Source organism: Salvelinus namaycush, chromosome 6 (assembly GCF_016432855.1).
Source record: "Salvelinus namaycush isolate Seneca chromosome 6, SaNama_1.0, whole genome shotgun sequence".
Lineage (NCBI taxonomy): Eukaryota > Metazoa > Chordata > Actinopteri > Salmoniformes > Salmonidae > Salvelinus > Salvelinus namaycush.
Genome location: NC_052312.1, coordinates 35,813,351 through 35,831,854, shown reverse-complemented (window position 1 = coordinate 35,831,854; position 18,504 = coordinate 35,813,351). Strand labels below are relative to the sequence as shown.

Here is an 18,504-nt window from a genome sequence, read left to right as displayed (position 1 = left end):
TAATGGACCTTTTTTATACAGTTTATTGAATGTGTCCAGCTCCCTAATAATTATGGAAATTAAAGGTAGACAAGGTATTCCAAAAACGATGGATAGAGGACTATATTTTGCAAATGTAGATGGTGAGGCACAGTAACATTACCAATTTTCAGTGCGGCCCTCCGGACCTAGTTGGAGACCGAATGTGGCCGCGGGGCAAAATTTGTTTGACACCCCGGCCATAGAAGAAGTCAATGCGCACCCCCCTGCGCGCCTCCGCGAGAATATTCGCCATTTTGATTCGGAAATATGACCGAGTTTTTCCTGCTTTGCATGCTTGAGCTGGGAAGAGGCTAGCTTATGAATTTATGTACTGTAGAAGATATAAATATATATTACGCGTAATAATATTGAATATACAAGGTACAAATGTGAGGGCTGTCCGTTGCCACGCCACAAGAGACAAATATCCGTGTTACCAGGTTGACAGATACTTTGCTCATACTGCTCGTCAGACTGACCCATCAAAACAAATCACGTTTGGCTAGTTCGCTAACTAACGTTAGCTATTAGCTAACGAAGGTAGGTAGCGTAGCCATACAGACGAGTGGATTGCAAACTTTGAACAAAACGGTAAGTTTCTCAGGACCAACGTTGGCTAGCTAAAACTGGTGAGTTATAATTGTGCTTGGCGACTTTAACTACCTGGTTAAGCTATCAGTACCTAGTTAGCTAAAGAGGGTTAGCTAGCTTTTGCCATTTTAGCCAGCTAAAGTTATGCTGATGTTAGTTAACGTTAGATGCTAGTTATCGGACTCCGAAAGAAACTAACGCCGACAACTAGCCCTGTAACTAACTAGCGACAAAGTTGATGATAATTTGCTCAACTCCTTGTGCTAACGCTAACTAAATTGTATGGCAACGTTAAGTTAGCTATGTTAGCTAACTACCTGGATAACTAGCGGCTCAGGATTCTCTACGCCTTTAACTGTGTCGAATCCCTCTGGTTTAGCCAATCTATTTTGCTAACTGAATTCGGTAGTTATCTCGCTTGCTAATGTGTCCTAGCTAGCTAACGTTAATACTAACTGACGTTAGCTGCTGTTAAGACATTCGACGATAGCAAGACCAAAAAGAGAAGTGAAGTTCGTTCAAGATAATGTTTCGGTTGCAAGAAAGGTTAACTACCTAACATGTTACTTCCTACATTCGTGAAGAAATACTTGTTGCGGAAAATTCCACACCGTTGTAAAATTATAGTTGTCTAGAAGCAAATCGACGGTCTTGGAATTTCTATCCATTGAACAAACAAACTCAACCCCGTTTCCAACTGCAGGGCAAGGGTTTGGCACTGGCAGCGTTACCTTATAAATAATCAGATGTCAAATCTCCAAGTAGTGAATAGAAGTAGCCAGCAAGTACTACTGTAGTGACTTGAAGTAAACAGAAATGTGAGCTTCCAACACTCAGCAGTTGATGTGCATTTCTTGCCTAGGCCACCACCATATAATTTTACAGTTCTACAGAGCACTTGTTCCTGCATTGTCAGACAAGGAGGGATAGTAGACCCTAAATGGTTCCTCATCTTGCAAATTTATTTTCAGAGAAATTATCAACATGTAAAAGTAGAATTTTGGGGGGTTGCTGTGAATAAAACAATATAAAAAATAATATATACATGTTTAGCTGAGACAATACTACAAATAATAATATACACTTTGACAACTGTAGCAATGTATACAATGTCCATTGGAGAGTGGGCGGCAGGGTAAGTATACTGTCCACATCTAAATAATGGAAGTGGGGAGAACAGGCTGAGGTCCTTGATAGGCTTACAGACAACAAAATGGTCATGTTCGTAAAAGCAATTATCCAAAACCAACCACATCTTGAATCCTAGGTATAAGGTGGCAACAAGAAAGAGCATCTTAAATACTTTTGTTAGCAACTCATGGAGAAGCACACCTGCAGGTGCTGAGCAGTGCAGGCAACTGAGACCGATAAGCACCTAATTAGGAAATGGGAGAGCCTGGCTATGTCCCAATTATCTTCAATAGCCTCCTTTCCCTATCAACTCTCCTTCATAACCACTGATCGTAGTAGACTTAATTAGTTTCCACCATCTTGCTTTTGCCTATCTAATTAGTGGTCATGAATGTGAAGAGCCAAGGAAAGGAAGCCATCTAAGGTTTGTGACAAAGCCTGCCCTCTGATTGCTCTCTCTATGCCACATTCACGTGCTATCAGAAATTCCTAGTTCCGACTGGGGAAGTTTCACTTAAACGACCCTCCAAATCTGAATTACAAGTGGGAAACTGGAGAAAATTGTTGTGACGTTATTGACATCTATAACCTTATGAATATGGATGATGTAGCTAGATTGACCATATTCTCAATGTTAAGCAAGCTAGCAAACTATTATTATTAGCAACGTTAGCTAGCTTATCAAGATAACAAATCTTGTTGGTTGACGAATTGTTCCATGCATGAAACAGCCGTATATCCGACATCACAACTAAGAAATAGGAGGTTCCGACGAGCATGTGAACGAACACAGCGTTACTACTCTGCCCCATAAGCCACTTGCTTTGCTTAATGACAGGCTACTGTTAGGTCATAGCATCCAGTTGATTGCTCTTCAACCATTGTTCCTCTTTTCATCATTTATTATATTAGCCTAGTGGACTGTTTTGTTGAAGATGCCCCTGGGGAGTTCTATTTTAGATGAGAAGTCAAGTTTTTTAGCTTTTTCCTGTGTAGCGTTCACGGGGGAGCACTCTAGGGGTTATTGTTGCACTAGTGTGCTCTGTGTAAATGTATGCCAGATGGACGCTCCCACACGTGCAGGATTGTCCAAATAAGAGGAAAAAGTAGGAAACACTTTGATTTCCTTTTTCAGACCCATTCTTGTGTTGTGTGGGCGGCCAGCCAGTGTTGTATTGCACAGGCCAGCACATTTGTCTTTTGTTGACTAAGCAAGTTAGTTTGACTTTGTCCCTTCTAACATGCCTGAATAATGGTCTTGATAGGCTAGTTAGTGTGTTTATTATAGCAACCATAGACAACAGATTATTCTAAACTATTCTCATTTCCTGTCTGTAGTTGTGGTTGCCTAGGCTATAGCTTATAGCTAGGTTGTTTAGTGTGAGATGCTGACGTCAAGAACAGTGAAGTAGCTAGAGCTAACCACAACCTTTTCACATTAGTGATGTATGCGTGAGGGTCCAGGAAAGGGTAGTGTGCACTAGATGCATTTACTATAGCATATATTTTAAAACATACAGGTAATAATATTAATTGTAGTAGCTAGGCAGCAAACCCTGGTAGTCAGCCCAGTGTTCATACATTAGACTTAAGACAAAATACTCATGAATTTGACTAATTGGTAGCCTATGCAAGCCTATAATCCATTTAAAAATGCTTGTCTCATTTCATAAAGCATTTGCATAGGCCTAACAAGACCCGAAGCATGTATCTGGAATTTTGTTTAAGATTTTCCAGCCTGCATCTTAGTTGATGGCATGCCCATTTTTCTGTGTGAGCCTGTCCATTGTTGGCCTAAATACCATTCACTACTGTCTTCAAGTAATTAAGTTAGCTGGAGTTCTTTTATTGTTTGTGTGCTTGACAACACAACACTAAGGGTTGCACATTTCACCGTTGTTAGGCTGATATATAACGTTAGTCTAGGCCTTGTTCTCTTTTTTTATAAGCCACAAGGCAAGTCAGGGCAGGCTGTTTGCACATCAGTTCATTGTCTCATTCATAAAACTGAGAGCAAAGAATTCTATAGAAGCAGGTTGACTTAGGGTTCAGCTACCCTAGGCTAAGATTTCAAAAGTCAAACCCCGCTACAGCTTTCTCACTAGCAGTCTACTAACTAGAAGGCTAGGTCATGACCCTATAACTAATGGCAGCCAGACAAACGTCTTTCTTGAAAAGCTCTGTTCAGAATCCTCCTTGTGATGTCGAGTAAATCTGATGCAACACATGCATCTTGTGTTTAAAGATGACTATGTAAATAATACTGCTGCTGACTAATAATAGATGACTTTGCGATCTGATGCAAGGTCCTATGTGAATTTAATTATAAATTATTGTAACCCCCATCCCCTTGTCTCTCTCAGGTTATGGTGAGCCTTTCAGTGTGTTGTGTACTAAGGATGCCCGTGTTCTAAGAGGAGACCCATGCTGATAAATGCCAGGCCTCGCCACGCTCTCTGCTGTCTGCACAAACACAAATGCCTGCCTGTCTGAGGGAGGTCTGATTAAAGATACCCACATTTAATCTGCTGGTAAGCACAATTACTGGATGTTACATCTCAAATGATATCTGTAATGAGTTTGTTGTTCATGTGTGGACCGAGTCAGTGACTGTGTTTGATGTTTTTAGATGTTCCTGCTTCATTGTTTTCATCTGTGTTTCTTTGTGTATTTCCCCTGTTACTCTCCCCACCATGCATGAACCTCAGCTCTTTTAATCTCCTCCTTTTTCTTCCTCATTCATTTATTAGATTTCTTTTAATCTCAAAGCGCTTCAAAATCAAAAAACAAGCAATATCATGAGTAGCCTAGCTATAGTTGGCTAGGTCAACCAATACGTCATCATCATGAGTAGCCTAACTCTAGTTGGCTAGTTCAAACAATAGAGGCCAAGTCTTTAAGTGCATGCATCCTTTAAAGATGGAGAGGGACAGTTCATGGATTGCTCAGAGGAATGTAGTCAGGGAGATGGTGATGATCTTGTAGAGGGCTACATAACCACCAGAAATGTGCAGCAAAACTCAATGTTATAAAAACGGGTGATTAAAAAAAGAAATAAATTAAAACCAATATTTAAAGGAGCTCTCTGCTTAGTATGCTACAAGGGCGCCGTGCCAACATTGCGTCCCTCTCTCTCTCTGACTCTCTCCTTCCTTCTAGGGCTGTGCCCCCTGTCCAAGCGGCCACCATGTTCTGGAAGTTTGACCTGCACACCACGTCCCACATCGACCAGCTGCTGGACCGGGAGGACGTGACTTTGCGGGAGCTCATGGAGGAGGATGATGTCCTGCAGGAGTGCAAGGCCCAGAACCGCCGGCTGCTGCTCTTCCTCTCCCAGGACCACTGCATGACAGAGCTGGTCAACCTCATCACCACAGAGCCCCCTGCTGACCTAGAGGAGAAGAGCCGCTTTAAGTGAGAGAAAAGGGTCACCCCAGGGGGAAGAGGGATGTGTATTGAGCGGCCACATTCAGCCCATGTATACTATGTCATTATTGTAAGAGAATCGGTGCTTAACAAAGAATAGTTTTAAATAAATATTCAAATACACCCTATGCTTAAGCCATCACGGACTGACCTTTCCTCTAAAGACCAGTTGTACAAAATGAAAGGGGCTTGTCCTTAACATGCTCTGACATGGCCTGGGTTCTATTCTCAGTGGATAAGTACCAACTGCCAAGTTTCAACCTAAGACCAGCCTGCATACACTCTATTACGTTCTTTGTTTTCCTGTGATTCTCAATGTCAAACAAACGGAGAGATCCTTGTCTAGAGCAAAAGAGCTTGTGGCTGTGGGGTCTAGTCTTCGCCTTGTAACCGAGAGGTTGAGTTCAAATCCAGTTATGTCTGCGGAGTTGTCATCTGCAGAGTTGGTTGAAGGGCAGCTGCGATGATTGGAGGAGGTTAAAGGGTCCGGTGCACCATGGCCACTTGATATTTAAATACAGATTTTGCCTATAAAAACTAAAGCCTTGTTCACATTGGCAGTTTGAAGTGACTCATCATACTTTTTTTGCATATCTGTTTCGAATCTGTTCTTTTTCTTGCAGTGTGAACAGCCAGAAAGCACAAGGAAGCAGATATTTCAAGCCACATTACAAACCACATTCGTAGGTGGTTTGAAATTGGATACAAATCCGATTCATGGCCATGCAACTTGTATGAACAGTCAATTCTGACTTATTTACCCTCAAATAGTTTACTGTTATTTGGCATATCTTGTCGCTTGCTAGCTACTCAGTTTTGCTAGCTGTTTTGACAAGAACAGGTGGTAGCTATCTAGCTTGTTAATTGTTTAGAAATGAGTGAATGTGCTAGAAAGCTAGCTAGTTGAGTGCTGTGGCTTGCTACAAAGGACTCGTTTTGAAAGTTGTATCATGTTATCCTTTGAGGCTTTAAAATTGTTATTTTAAGACTTCTAACATTCAAAGCAGCTGGGACACATCCATGGGCAACATTGTGCTCACCTTAGCTTGATGCATAACTTTGAGTGCTAGGAAGCACGAACACCACCACCAATCAACCTATACCACTGTGCACACACCCATTGTTACTAACTAGTGAGCTAATGACTGTCTGAACACACACCAGATTTGGTCACTTGTAACTTGCTGTTTGTTTGGACAGTCAGTATTCCAAAACTGATTTGAGCATTAAGGCCTGCAGTGTCCACTTTTTGGGGTTTTATGTCCCATAATCACCAATGTTCAGTGTTATGGAGGGGGGGTTTATTCCATCTGCTCATCACTCCCTTCCAACATCACTGCCCTCCATTTTTTTGTGGCAGCCACTCCCCAAGAACATGAATAAAACCACCAGAGTTAGAGTTGAACCCATAACCATCAGAGGAAAGGTTCTTACCCCAGAGCCATAACTCCTTCACACTAAAAAGGCATATGTTTGACATTGAGAAAGCACAACCAGTTCGATTTGAACCCATAGCCATCAGTATGGGTTCTTACCCTAGAGCCACAACACCTTCACAGTTCATACGTGCTTCTGCATATGATTGACATTGAGAATTGTGAAAGCACAAACAAACACAACCAGTTAGCTTTAACCCCACTACCATCAGTTTGAGGCAAGGTTCTTACTCCAGAGCCACTGACTACTTCACTACACATGTTCTCTTTACACAGTTGAGGTTGAGTCGAACAAACAAGCACAACCAGCTAGATTCAAACCTTTTACCCAATGCTTAAGGCAATGGTCTTACCTCATACTCCCCCAAAAATACAGTTCTCTTTGAATATTTGATGTTAAGAATTGTTTAAACAATAACACAGCCTGCTAGATTTGAACCCACAAATGTAGACATGTGAAGCCAGGTTGTTACCTCTCACCCACTGTCTCCTCCAGAATGTGACATTTCTTTTAAAATGTTAAATATAAAAGTTGGGATTCAATCCCTATATAATAGGCATTGTGGCTTTTTAAAGGCAATTTCCATTGAGCAGACATTACATTATTGCATCTCCGTGCAAGAGGCGTCACTACAGTCCCTGGTTTGAATCCAGGCTGTATCACATCCGGCCGTGATTGGGAGTCCCATAGGGCGGTGCATAATTGCCCCAGCGTCCGGGTTTGGCTGGGGTAGGCAGTCATTGTAAATAAGAATTTGTTCTTAACTGACTTACCTAGTTAGATAAAGGTTACCGTGAATGGGATCTCTGCAAAAATGGGAACATAGCCTTTAAAAGCCACAATGCCTATAACTCGTAATTGGATTGAATCCTGAATTTAGTGGGAGCCTAGATACGTTTTTGAAGGCTTTTCTATGATTGAAGACTGATAATTGACAGTAGAAACACTGTTTTGAACTCACAATGTCATGAACTGGGAACAGAACTACCAGTGCCATGATGGATGCCTTTAAATGAGTTAATGTTTTTAGGTTGCTCCTTCTAATGTAACAGAAGAGTACAACAGGTGGCGTTGGGTTTGAAACATGCCCAGAGATCATGGCTCCTATTACATTACTATTCTAATTCCTAATTGTATGCATGCCCTCTTGTGGACAACATCTCACCCTCTAAAGTAGCTTACAAGACACAAAGAACACCAAATAGGCCCTGTTTCCCAAAAGCATCTTAAGGCTGAGTTAGGATAGGATCCTATGGTTCTAACGAAGAACTTAGCCATAAGATACTTTTGGGAAACTGGGCCCTGGTCTTGATTGGGTCTGTTAACATAGCATACACAATGTGGTCTTCAGCATACTCAGTCCAATAAACATGAATTCAGAATTGACAATGAACGTTGTCAGAATATTTCCAAACATCATACAAGTAATATTTCAAGAATTAATACAGACTACAACTCCCTCCCACAGGTTCCCTAACATCGCTTGTGAGCTCTTGACATCAGACGTGTCCCTCATCAACGACAAGTTGGGCGGGGACGAGTCACTCCTGGAGACTCTCTACCACTTCCTGGAGCAGGACCCGCCCCTCAACCCGCTACTAGCCAGCTTCTTCAGCAAGACCATCGGCAACCTCATCGCAAGGAAAACAGAACAGGTAACCTCAATGCCCAAGAAGTTATAAAGGTGGATAAAGAAAGTGTAAGGACCTACCTGGAGCTCACCAAACGTCTTTTGCTCCAGGTAATCTCCTTCCTGAGGAAAAAGGATGGCTTCATCGGCCTGGTGCTGAAACACATTGACGCTTCCGCCATGATGGACCTGCTGCTTCGCCTCATCAGCTGTGTGGAGCCTGCCCCCTTGAGACAAGAGGTCCTCAATGTAAGCTGCCACTGTCTGCCAGCCATTCCTGTTCTCATAAATGTTGTGTTCAATTAGAAATATAATTTCTCAACGTCTTGTATTTCTCTCATTCGTTCCCTGTCATACTTTCTCTTTCCTCATCTCAGTGGCTGAGCGAAGAGAAGCTGATTCAGAGACTCACAGAGCTCATCCATACAGGCAAAGACGAGGAAGTGAGTTATAGACCTTAGTCTGATATTGCAGTATTCTCCTGGACAAGGCATGGCAGTTGATATTAACTATCTGGTCAGAAGTATGAATCCTGATTTGCATGAATCTTTATTTCTTTTCAGAGACAATCAAATGCGTCTCAGACGCTTTGTGACATCATCCGCCTTAGTCGAGACCAGGCCAATCAGATGCAGGAGAATGTCGAGACCGACCCCTTATTGGCTGTTCTAGAGTCGCGGGAGAGCGTAGCGGGGCTCCTGAAGACCATGTTTGAGGGGGAGAGGAGTGAGGCCTCCATTGTTAACGGAACTCAAGTGCTACTTACCTTACTGGAGACCAGGAGGTCCGGGTGAGTGGAACAACTATTCTATCTCATATGTACTCTCCCTCCCTCATATCTCTTTCCATTGCCATCTTAAAAGGATATGATAGATTTAAGCAATATGGTAATCCACCTTGCCTTCCGATAGGCTGTCTGGATTTATCAACACAAATGCTTAAGGCAGGGGCTAGAGGTTGTTCCTAGACAGGGACCATCTCTCCAGCATGTGAACACCCTCGTTCTCTCTCTCCGTCAGGTTGGAGGGGCTGATGGATCTCTATTCTCAGGGATATGAAAGGTCTTACACTGTCAACAGCAGTATTCTACATGCCATTGAGCCCCATCTAAAGGACTTCCAGCAGCTTCTCCTGAATCCCCCCAAGGTAAGACCGTATGGCTGTGGCTGATCAATTTTCAGTGTTCAGTGGGTACGAGAGACTGTCATGAAACATACAAATAATACTTTTTTTTTTATTATGTTGGAGGCCAACAGACTGCAAAAAAATTCCGGGCATAATTTTATACAAACTGTTCAGGGGGTTTACCAACCATTAACACACAATTGAATCAACTTGTTCTTCCTGTATACGATGGACTGTTTAGTAATTGAATTGAACTGAACATGGTGGGTGTTTGTGTGTAGAAAAGTGCAATACTGACGACCGTTGGCCTTCTGGAGGAGCCGCTGGGGAACGCCCGCCTTCACGTGGCCCGGCTGGTGGCCGCCCTGCTGCAGACCAGCGCCCCCAGTGTCTGTCAGGAGCTCTGCAAGCTCACCACCATGGACCAGCTACTGGTGTGTCTGCACCGCCGGGTCTCATCAACTTGTCATTATCTCTCACTCTTTCGCATTCATTCATTTGTTCACTCTGGCACTTTTATTTTATTCACCTCTCCTTTCTGTCGTTCACATTCTTGTTCTGTCCATCGGTCACAACGGTTCTCTCGCTCTTTGCTCTCCACAGGACCTGTTCTTCAAGTACTCATGGAATAACTTCTTGCACTTCCAAGTGGAGCTGTGTGTGGCGTCCATCCTGAACCACTCTGTCCCAGAGGAGCGGCCCATCCCGGGCCTCCAGAACCACGAGGAGAAGCCCCCAGCAGGCCCAGAGAACCAGGGGGAGGCAGGAGGTGAAGCTGGGGAGCCAGCCAAGGCCAGTGACTCAGTGGAGGAGACCACCCTTCACAACACCCTGGTGGCACATGTAGGTGACTTAGACAGACACAGAGCTACCATGTGCAGTAATAGCCAGGTGTAAAACATTTTATTTGCTTATGAGCCCTTCCCTACTATGCAGAGTTTACAACAAAAAAATAGTAACATAAGAGAAATAAAATCAATGTGCAGAGGTTCAAGGTATTTGAGGTAGACTGTCTGTACATAAAGGCAGGGTGAAGTGACTAGGCATCAGGATATGAACAGAGTAACAGCAGCAAATTATGAGTGTTAAAATGGGTGTGGGTTTTGTCAATGTAGTGCAGGGGTATTCAACTCTTACCCTACGAAGTCTGGAGCCTGCTGGTTTTCTGTTCTACCGGATTATTAATTGCACCCACCTGGTGTCCCAGGTCTAAATCAGTCCCTGATTAGAGGGGAACAATGAAAAAACAGTGGAACTGGCTTTGAGGTACAGAGTTGAGTTTGAGGGGTCTAGTGAGTGTGCGTAGAGTCAGTGCAGATAGTTTGGGTACCTTTAATTGACTATTTAGGGGGTAGAAGCCGTCTCGGAGCCTGTTGGTCCGAGAGTGTTAAACGCAAGTTGTTTTTATATTGTCTCTGAAATTATGACTTCCTCAGCTCTTCCAGAAGTGTCGGTTGGTACAGAGGATCCTGGACGCCTGGGAGGAGAACGATCAAATACAGTAAGACATGTCAGACACTCAAATCTGGGGAACAACTGCTTTTGCTATTGTCCAGTATTGTTTCACTACAATGGTGGTATCTAACATGATAGTAGTGTCTGTTAGAGGCCATTAACCGGTGTGTGGTTTTGTCTCTCAGGGCGGAGGGCGGCGCTAGGAGAGGTAACATGGGTCACCTGACCAGGATGGCCAACATGGTGGTACAGAACCTAGAGAAAGGACCAGTCCAGTCCCAGATCAGTGACCTCATCAAAGGTATGTGTGTTTTCTTGAGCTGCCAGATTAACACTTATGTATTCAGCAAAGAATGTTACTCTGCCTGGGTGAGTGCTTAGTTAGAACTGGTCTGTGATATTGCAGAGTTGCCAGAGGACTGCAGAGGACGCTGGGAGAGCTTTGTGGATGAGACTCTGAGAGAGACCAACAGGAGAAACACAGTGGAACTGGTATCAACCATCTCTGTGTCTCTCCAACACACAAATAGACACTTCTTGCTCAATCACACAAGCATTCCCTTCTATACATTCTGTCATTTCCTCACTCTAATTCTCTGTCTGTCCTGTGTGTCTCAGGTGAGCACCCATAACCTGCACTCCTCCAGTGAAGATGATGATATGGAGAGTCCCTTCCCCAACGATCTGTCACTCCAACAGGTAGGAAGCCACAGCGCCACATTTGTCTGCCCATGAGGAAAGATAATTATTTTGAAAGGACTAATTTATTTTTCCCCCCCCAGGCTTTCTCAGACTATCAGATCCAGCAGATGACTGCCAACTTTGTGGATCAGTTTGGGTTCAACGATGAGGAGTTCAGTGAGCATGATGAAAACATCAAGTGAGTTTAGTTATCCGTTCCAATAACCAGAAATCAGCTTTGAAACAGACTGTACAGCAGTTTGCTATGACAAAGACCTGAGGGGGCTAACAGCTGCTATTTTGTTTCCTTCCTTTCCTAAGTGCCACATTTGACCGGATTGCAGAAATAAACTTCAATCTAGATGCTGATGATAATAGTGTAAGTTGTATTGTTCTGTAATGTCTACCAGCTTCATTGTGTGTGTAGTGAAAGTTAAATGTTTACATGCGTTTCCCTCTCCCTGTGTTGAATGCAGGCCAACGCTACTGCCTTTGAGGCCTGCTGTAAAGAGAGGATACGTCAGTTTGATGATGCTGAAGAGGAGGAGGACATTTGGGAGGAGAAGGAGATTAACTATGCAACACAAGTCAAATCCAGAACAAGGTTGGTAAAAATTCAAGATCCAAAAACAAAGTAGGGGATGTTATGTCAATGTGCAGCTCTCTCGATTTCTTTTTCTCATCAAACCGCTCTTCTCTTTCTCTCCCGTGTGTGTGTGTCAGGTTTGGGGTGTCCCACACCTCAGAGAGCAGTCTGGAGAACGGGGGTCGGGAGCGGGACCGCGGGTCGGGTTCTGACGAGGACGACGACTCCATACAGAGCGCCTCAGATCCAGGCAGCCTGGAGGAGAGCAAGGACAACACTCCCAGTACTCCTGGCAATCAATCAGCTACTTGTAAACTATGCTTATTACCCATTTTTACTCAACCAATTAGACAATCATGAATTGTCTCCACTTTGCGAAAACCATTATTGTAGACTTTTTCCTCTTACCATGTTATCATGTGAAGGTCCAAGCTGGACAGCGCGTTTCGGGGAAGCTGGGGGTAACTCGTCCTCTCCGGGTCCTGCAGGCTGGGATTCCCCAGGGGGGAGTGGAGGAGACAAACAGGAGGCAGGTTGGGCCAACTTCACGGAGTTCCAACCTTTCAGCAGGTGGGAACCAAACGCTCTCCATACAATTTTATATACATTTGATGTTAGTGTCTGGGATATTGTAACTGGTCAATTTATCATGTTTTTAGTAAGCCCTTTTAAATCACCAACATAAGACGTTTTTCATTGTGTGACATACCTAGTGGTGTGTTGTCAGTTCTCGTTACCTGAAGCTTACCTCCTCTCCCTGCAGCCCAGAGGCTGGCCCCAGATGCAGCTCTCCTGTAGGCAGCAGTGACACAGACAAACAAGTCAAACTGGGTCTGGACAAGAGTGGTGAGTGTGGGATGGGAGGTTTCAGCCACCTGACATTTGACCTAGCTCCCGCTTGTGGAGACAGTCACTATTGCATTGAGAACAATAAAACATTTTACAAGGCTTTCATTACCTAATGCACAAGCCAAAGCGATAAAGTGATTGTGTGTCCAGGTGCGAGCCCCTCTCCCGGTGGTGAGTGGCCAGTGGGTGAGGGTAGGAAGGCTCCCCTCGTAGCCTCAGATAGCAGCTCCGACAGCGAGGACGATGACAAGACTGCCGCCGCCGCTGCCGCCACGGAAACCACCAGCTCAGACGCCAACAAGAAAGCTGAAGTCAAAAGGTTGGTTTAACAAGAGTTAGACAGTCAATGCTAAATCATTTTCTGTTGAAGTCCACTCAAGCCTTAGTACCCATGTAAATAAACATCTATATTTGAAACCTAACTACCACATTGAAGTAATTATACACTGGACTTGAACTGAAATTACTGGATTCAGAGTTTGGAAATCCAGGGAGCTTCCCATGAACTATGAACGTACTTTACTGGAGAGGAAGAATCACTAGCATAAAAAATAAAATAAAAAGTGTGAGTGGTGTAGCTACCAAAATATAGTTGAACAACACTTCACCTGTTTATTTTCTACACACACTTCTGTTGAAGACTGACTAACAAGCAACCTTTCCTCTGCTACAGTGAGGAGAACCCCATCCCTCTGGAAAAACTGTCCCTCACAGACACTCTCAAGTCCCCCCCAAAGGCACAGCTTGCAGCAGACACACCGCCAGCCTCGGCCCCCACCCCTCAGACAGACAAGTAGGTGCCAGCCCGTGTGTGTACAAATAATGCATGCTTGCACGTATACAACACATGCATGTGTAGAGATCCCAGGCAAAAAAATATTCTAGCAACCCGGTTTCCTTTTCTAAGCCAGAGCCAAGACACATCTGGATGTTGAACAATAGCATTGCGCGCCTGTAGAAGTATTTACTGAGAAGGAGAGGTGGTCTGCAATGTAGGATTATGTTATCACCCTCTCACTTTGTCGCCCATCTTCTCTCTCCCCTTCTATACACCATCTTCTACCCCCCTCCAGAGAGAATCCACCCCAGTGCTCAGAGATGCCAGCAGTCAACGGGCCTGTCTGAGTGGCAGACAGTCCTAAACCCCAGACTGGTGTGACAGACTGTGCCATTTCCAGGGAGACCACCCCCTCCCAAATAACCTCACTGCAACCTACAGTGTTTTTAATGAATCACGCTGCCATGTTATTGGACCTGGACACTGCCAATCAACACCAATAATGGGGAAACGGGACATGTAAAAGCAACCAATCATCCCAACCAACAGGCAGAACAGTGTAGAGGAAATTGTCTTCAAAGCCTTTTCTGATGTTGCACATAAATACGTGTGGTTTTATTGTAGCAGTGATCTCTTTTAAACAACCGAAATCTGAAAGGAGTAAAGTTTTTTTCTGAAGGATTTGTTCTCGTACTCTTTTCAAACGGTTGGACCTGAGTAGTAAGGAGCAGATAGCACAGGTTAACTTAACGAAATGATGCCTCAACAATAAATACCTTACTGAAAGTTTTCCTTGAGCTTAAAAGGCACTTATGCAGCCATTTTTACTGTACATTATAGGACAATGTTAAGTGTTCTACCCTCAGCTCTGATAGCCATCTTGTCTCGCTCTCAGATCAAGGTTTTTACCAAACCTGTTGTTTTTTTTGTCATGGAAAAACATCTATTCTTGTACCTCACCAGTTCTGAATGTTTTAAAGTGTCCAAGGAAAAGGGTGGGTCAAACACAGTTCTATAGTATTAGTCTTCTGATCATGTGCAATAATGACAATTAGCCATTTTATTTAAATCAACTTTTAGTGTTGTTGAAAGGAAGACTCATTCGGTATAGTTATGGGCCAACTAATTTGGATAAACTGAACAAGGTTTTGATTTGTTATGTTACTGCATGTATAACCGGTTCTCCGTTGACCTAGCTAGTGAGCTGATTGTATTTGACTTTGTTATTGCTATCCCCCTTAAAATCAACCAAACATGATCTACCTATATTCAAATATCTACATTTTAAAGTAAATTTTACAAGCAATCTTGATCACTGTGTTAATGTTCCATTTTTCCTAAACACTTACAGGGCAGGAACTGCCTTTGCACCAGATGGGGTGAAACACGATTTGAGAGGGTCAACGTTGGGTTCTGCTAAATACTTGACCTCTAGTGCAGTGGTTCCCAACCAGGGTATACTTAACTCATGACACCATAGGTCTACTGGTAAAATTCACATGGGAGGGTACTCTGGGCAGAGCAAAATTCAGGTGGTACAGCAACCGAAAAAGGTTAAGAACCACTGCAGTAGTGTACTTAATCATTTGACAATTAGTGTGTCGTTGTCCACATGAATAGCAAAGTACTTAAATGCATCCTTCCTTTGAGATTTCACTGATCCAACCGAATTGGCTGGATGACAACCATAGTCCTTTCACTCATGTATGGTTACCTTCAGGCAGAGGGGAAGGATTTTGGTTCCCCCCAACACACTCCTTTTGGGACTGTGGCCAGAATGGAGGTGAGTCAAAATGCCAACTTATTTAAAGTGTGGAACAAATTATTATGCTTTGTTAACAGGTTAATTGTCATAGCTTTGGCTTGTGATTCATCCTTAACTTACTTGTGAAAGCATCAGCTTTCCTCACTCTCATATCTCCATCATTTTGTGAACATCAGTATGTCACCGACAGTTATCTTGCTTTGGTTAAGTTTAGGGTTGAATGGTGAAATGAGTAGATTCTAACTTGTGTTTCTCCTGCCAAGTCTAACGACAGTGGCTTCAGGAAGGCTATATAAAGAGTTCAGAATGGTGATCCCTGCCCACTAACTACTCCCAACAGGGTGGGGCCCCTCTGGACACAACCATCCAGCACATGCATAGATACAGAATTAATAGATTGATCATAACCCTCTATTCTTCAGACTGGTGCTATGTCTTTGTACTCATGTAGTGCTAAAATTGAGAGCTTCATAACTGATCAGAGATTATCACCCAAAGCAACTGATCTGTTAATCTTGGACTAAATAAAGACTCGAGAAGAAAGAGACAAACCTACACCAAAACAGTGACGTTTAAACCCACAGTGTTTTTGTTTTAATTCTAAAAAATATATTACATGATTGACAGACCCAGCTCAAGGAAATTTCTAATTAGAGAAAAAAAACTAAATAAATAAGGTTATATTGTACTGATTAACGTTGTGGATATAATCTACCCAAATCAGGAGAGATAAGTAGACTGCAGTAAATGGGGTGAGCTGGGTTTTAAGTGTGTGAGGTGGGTGGGTGTGACATTAACACCCCACCTGTGCAGCTAAGCAACTTAATGAGATTCCATAACTCTATTCCAGAAAACCCACCTTAACTAGGGAGGCTAGTTCTTGCTCATACAAACACACCAATTTCCACTCTGCTTAGGGATTGATATTGGGGAAGGACAACAATGTAAAAAAAGAAGACATTGAGGATTTACTTATACAACACATTTTCCAAAAAGTAGTAGCATTAGTCACGTTAACACAGAAAAACAAATGGCACATTGGATTCCTAATTTTAAAAAGTGGTAATTGAGGAACTTTTCTTACCGAGGACACAAAGTTAAATAAATTACTACCATAAACGTTACATACAAATCTGAGTAGTATATACAAAGAGTTAGACACAAATCTACTGTTCAAGACAGCAGTATAACCATATTTTACACAGCAATGTGTTTAAACGAGGAGTATGTGTCCGTTTTCGTAACTTGGGGGCTCAAAATGAGGGCTAAACGATACTGCTCTGTAGCGTAAAAAAACGAACAAGTGACTTAATTGCAATCTCACAAATTCCAGCTAAACATATTCTCTACAAGACATTGACTCCTATGTACAGGCTTAAGAACAGAATGTACCAGCCTCTAGCTAAAAACACTGGTTTAGACAGAGGAGCAGCGGCGAGAAAGTTGGGACTCGCTGAAGTATTACTGTTCAGAAGCCAAGCTGTGACTCACAGACCACCAAACAAAGGCTGAGTAAGGTAAACAGCACAGAGAGTGATATCTTATGCTCAGACACATGCTTTTGAAACGCTATTAATTGGCTGTAATTATTGTTGGAAATTCTAATGTATTATTCTAAGTGCCTTGATCACTAACGCCCCCCTCTGGTTAAGAACTGTATTACATGGATATTTTTTTTTACTTGTTTAGAGCATATTCCAATCCAACTGTCTAATACGTGTCACATGTTAAAATCCACTGGCACTTGTATAACTGATACCATTTGTCCAACATTAAACCTGACCATAGAAACAGAGGGGGGGGGGGGGTCGTATCCAGGAAGTCTGTCATGTTAGTCAGATCCAGTCTCAGCACTGCCATGTAAACAGACCAGAACATCACCTTTGAACTTTGTTTTATAATTTTGTGCATAAATTAATCTTCACAAAAACATGTTCCTTCAGCATCCCTTAACATTCTGAACTGTAATAGTGGTTATTTGTTTTTGATAAATATAGAGGAAGAACTTTAGCTTCTTGTGTAAACACTAATATTGTTCTGCAGACAGACTCCCGAACCGGCGGATTTAGAATCTCCAACTGCCATTCTCCTGGTTTGATCACGAGGGCTAATATCACCAGCTGCTCTGGGGGTGATAACTAGGAGGACTGATATATCTCTGACACAATTGAGTGACCCAAAAATTAAACAGATAAGCTGTAAAAAAAAAAAAAAAAATAGAACTCCTTCATAAACCGTTGAGAGGGCTCCCTTGGTGGTGTGTCCAGGGAATAAGAGACAGAGGAGAGGGGATCTGTGAGTGTCCAACTCCTCACGGGTAAGACTCAGCTACATCAGGCAGTGACAGGGGAGGCTTCAGCGTCAGCTAGCAGGTGACCATGACGACTATTCTGTGTTCTGTTCTTAAAGGAAACACTCCAATTAACTACAGACAGGATCCTCTGCATGGCTGGATAATGTAGTTCATCATTACTTCCTCCCTGGAGTGTTAAGTTGTGTGGAGGGATGGGTGGGTCTGGCTACATCTGCATGCACCAGTTAGATTAGTCTGGTGAGAAACTGTCCATCTTCAAGCTCACACAACAAACTACATCATGCTTTGTTTCTTTTAGCTCCATTTTGCATAGACATCCAGCACAAATAGTGGTTGTACTACCAAGGTGACAGGCTGCAGCCAGCAACACGGTGAAACAAAAGCGAGTGGTCATTACTTAATTTTCATTTTATAACAACACTGAAACATGACATCATCAGTTCGACACTGAACGGCGCTCAACTGTGGAAAGGACCCTCCCACATCTGTCTCAATTCCTCCTTCTGGAGAGGAACTCCTGTGATTGGCCAGCAGAGATGTCCATCGGGTGCCTCAGCACTGCTCATTGGTTCCTGTTATGGTGGAGCCGTGCATCTCTCTAGGCATCAGAGAGGCAGCTCTGAATACTGTCCATCCACAGCTGTGCGTTGGGGCTGTCCTGCGCACAGAAGTTATACACTCTTTTGGTCGTCTTGAGCTGCCGTAGAAAGAGAAC

The 18,504-nt window shown here is 43.2% G+C and overlaps 2 protein-coding genes across 2 annotated transcripts in view; one reads left to right on the top strand and one right to left on the bottom strand.

Annotated features, from left to right (window-relative positions):
- Window positions 1-264: 264 nt before the first annotated feature.
- Window positions 265-15,022, top strand: LOC120049926 (serine/threonine-protein phosphatase 6 regulatory subunit 2-like). The gene is made up of 23 exons (XM_038996434.1): window positions 265-612; window positions 4,107-4,274; window positions 4,903-5,157; window positions 8,075-8,261; window positions 8,348-8,485; window positions 8,614-8,679; window positions 8,800-9,026; window positions 9,256-9,382; window positions 9,643-9,795; window positions 9,965-10,204; window positions 10,798-10,862; window positions 11,002-11,117; window positions 11,223-11,308; window positions 11,435-11,515; window positions 11,599-11,696; window positions 11,819-11,876; window positions 11,974-12,101; window positions 12,221-12,393; window positions 12,509-12,653; window positions 12,847-12,929; window positions 13,083-13,251; window positions 13,606-13,725; window positions 14,006-15,022. The coding sequence occupies exons 3-23, from the start codon at window positions 4,931-4,933 to the stop codon at window positions 14,055-14,057; spliced, it is 2,739 nt and encodes a 912-aa protein (XP_038852362.1). The 5' UTR covers window positions 265-612; window positions 4,107-4,274; window positions 4,903-4,930; the 3' UTR covers window positions 14,058-15,022.
- A 1,019-nt stretch (window positions 15,023-16,041) lies between these two features.
- sbf1 (SET binding factor 1) overlaps window positions 16,042-18,504 on the bottom strand; it is an 84,909-nt gene continuing 82,446 nt past the window's right edge. The window contains exon 43 of the mRNA XM_038996433.1: window positions 16,042-18,486. Coding sequence (XP_038852361.1) covers window positions 18,388-18,486 — 99 coding nt within the window. The 3' untranslated portion in view covers window positions 16,042-18,387. The remainder of the gene's footprint in view (window positions 18,487-18,504) is intronic.